This window comes from Sceloporus occidentalis, unplaced genomic scaffold (assembly GCF_023333645.1).
Source record: "Sceloporus occidentalis isolate IW3139 unplaced genomic scaffold, rSceOcc1.0.p SCAF_3, whole genome shotgun sequence".
Classification (NCBI taxonomy): domain Eukaryota; kingdom Metazoa; phylum Chordata; class Lepidosauria; order Squamata; family Phrynosomatidae; genus Sceloporus; species Sceloporus occidentalis.
This window is the reverse complement of record NW_028316983.1, coordinates 241916206-241919209: the sequence shown is the minus strand read 5'-3', so window position 1 is coordinate 241919209 and position 3004 is coordinate 241916206. Positions and strand designations below refer to the sequence as shown.

At 41.2% G+C, this 3004-nt stretch overlaps 1 protein-coding gene across 1 annotated transcript; it reads left to right on the top strand.

The window, feature by feature from the left end:
• Window positions 1-430: 430 nt before the first annotated feature.
• Window positions 431-1345, top strand: LOC149317687 (mas-related G protein-coupled receptor member H-like). Its single transcript, XM_089518408.1, has one exon. The coding sequence runs from the start codon at window positions 431-433 to the stop codon at window positions 1343-1345; it is 915 nt and encodes a 304-aa protein (XP_089374534.1).
• Window positions 1346-3004: the final 1659 nt, after the last annotated feature.

Sequence of the window (3004 nt, the reverse complement as noted above, 5' to 3'; positions counted from 1 at the left end):
CTCTGAAAAATGGGCATCCTCATAGTTTAGGATGGTGTGCTACAATGTCAATGGCGCAGTGAATCCATACCAAGATTTAGTTCAAACTTTCAAAGAAATATTTAAGGTAGTAAACACAATAGAAAATAGCATCTCTACACATTAGACTGAAACATGAAATGGATTTATCACTCCATTGACATAAAGACTGTCAACCACCACTGGATAGAAGACAGAACTTAGCTCAAGGACTGTCATGTTTATCACATGTTAGGGCATCAGGAGGCACCTGCCTGTTTGGTGTATGCCATGGTGGATGTGATTCTTCCTTGTCAAAGATGAATCGGGACAGAGAATGTCTTGAAATTAAAATAAGCCACGGCTGTTGTTTTCCCTACCTGTGATGTGTAGGAAAAGAAAACGGCAGACTCCAGGAACAAGAGATTTAATCATGACTCAGCTGAGTACAACACCATTGCTTTCTTCTACTTACAGTGTAGCTGGATCTCAAGGACAAAGCAACACTACAAGATTTCCTGACAATGAAATTGAAAACTCTACTGAAATCATATTATATCTGGTTTTCAGTCTTTTTCTAGTCATATGCATATTTGGGCTGGTGGGGAATGGCATTGTTCTTTGGTATCTCTGTTTCCTTATTAAGAGGAATCCTATCACCACCTATGTCTTGAACTTGGCTGCAGCTGACTCTGGGGTGCTCCTTACCATAGTAGTCTTAGCACTTACAAATGATTTTTGGTTTTTGCTCTGTTTTCTCATCACTTACACCAGTAGCCAATATCTTTTGACAGCCATCAGCACTGAGAAATGTCTGTCTGTTGTTTTCCCAATCTGGTATCGATGTCATCGGCCCAAATATCTATCTGCTCTTATTTGTACATTGCTATGGACCATATCCTGTTTGATTACTGGAATCCTCTTATTACCTATAAATCGTTTTTTGGCAATGGAAATCATCAGTATTACTAACTTCATACTTTGTACCCCCACTGTGATCATCTGTACTGTTCTTCTTTTTATTAGAATATACTGTAGTTTACATCGGCATCGGCAAGGCAAGTTCTATGCTGGCCTCTTGCTTATCCTTCTTGTCTTTATCCTCTTTGGTGCCCCATTCAGCATAACACTAATTTTTGTATTCTTTAGTGCTTTAGATGAACTGCATTCTAAATATCTGTGGATCATATCTGTAATGTGTGCCTCAATCAATAGCAGTGTCAATCCATTGATTTACTTCCTAATTGGGAGGAAAAAGATGCAGCGATCAAGAGAATCTTTCAAACTGGTCCTCCAAAGAGTTTTCAGTGACAATGTTGATTGTAGAGAGGGTAGGCAACCTGTGTAAATGCCCTTGTGGGAATGTAAGAAATGGATTGAAGCACAACGTAATGTACTGGAAAAGCTTTAGGAGATGCAGATGTGTGGGTGTGGGTGAGGGTATCCTTTGAATTGCTTTCTGTTTCATTATTATGCTCATTAGGACACTCACACACACACAGTTCTGGCAGCCCAGAACTATCAGATGTTTTGAAACATATTCATGTATGTTTATTATCTGGGTACATGTAGATGCACTGGCTGACAACATGTTCAGTAATTATGATGCTACAAACCTGACCTTGTTAACTGTCCTTGAGTCGATCTTGACTCATGGCAACCCTATGGATGAGACATCTCCCAGACCCTCTGTCCTCCACTGCTCTGCTTAATTCCTGCAGCCCCATAAAACCCGTGACCTCCTTAATAGAGTCCATCCATCTGGCATGTGGCCTTTCTCTCTTCCTATTTCCCTCCACCTTTCCCAGCACAATTGTCTTTTCCAATGAGTCCTTTCTTCTCGTGATGTGTCCAAAGTACAACAGCCTTAGTTTGGTCATCTTGGCTTCCAGGGAGGTTTCCGGCTTGATCTGCTCAAAGCCTGACCTATGACATCATAATTATTCCAATTCACATTTACAGTCATTGCATGGTTGCAGTGTCCAAAAGCCCCCCCGCCAAACCTTGTCTTTGAAGCCTTGTAGCTCCCTCTCTACAATGCAACCATTTCCAAAGTGATGGGGAATGGGTTGGCAAGTCACCTCTTAGTCACATTGCATGTTGACACAGGCAGCTACAAAAGGATTCCAGTAGGATTCCACATGGGTGTCTTCAGCTGCCTGTTGCAGAATGTTCTGAGATCAGGAGAGAGCGAAACACATCATTATCCATTTCCTCACTCTCCACTGCCTCAAGAATAGCTGTGTTGAGGAATGGAGGGGCCTGAGATGTCAAAGGTAGGATTTTGGAGAAGGTAGCATTGTGAAACATCATAGCTACATCTTTGTAGTCATGTCTCCCAATGCGGGATCTTGGCCTATGTGTGGATGATGGTTTTGGTATACCCCCCCTCCACACACACATGCACATCTGGATCTGTGAATAATGAACACCCTATAAGAGTGTTTTAATTTTTCTCCAATGGTTAGATGATTGTCTGTAGTTGGCATCTGCTTTATCTGCTGCAACGATGCTGGATTACATGTTGATTCTGCTTGTACAATTGCTTTGTTTTATTTGTTCTATTTTCTGTATGGCATGTAGAAAGGTATGTTATAAGATGACTAATATAATGAATAAAAATTGCTGATCCAGACCATCCAGAGAATGGGCATCTTTTACCGATAGCACCCATTGAGGTTTGGGGTGCGATGGAGGAAAGAGGCAGAAATCATGCCACCTGAACAGTTTGTTTTGGATGGCCCCTGTCTTCTACAATTGCTTGAGCCAATGTACAAATGTACAAAAACTACAAAATGAACCAGCTACAAAATCCTAAACAGTGCAATCCAGAAATAGTTACAATACACGTGGCGTTAATGATATAATTAGATCATGGTATTAAAATGTCAATAGAGCAATGTTTCAAACGCAAACTCACACAGAGCAGTAGCCTGGTCTCATGTTCCAACTCCATTTTGCTGATTAGATACACCATTGTCACCTGAAGGAGTACCCCCCCCCCCAA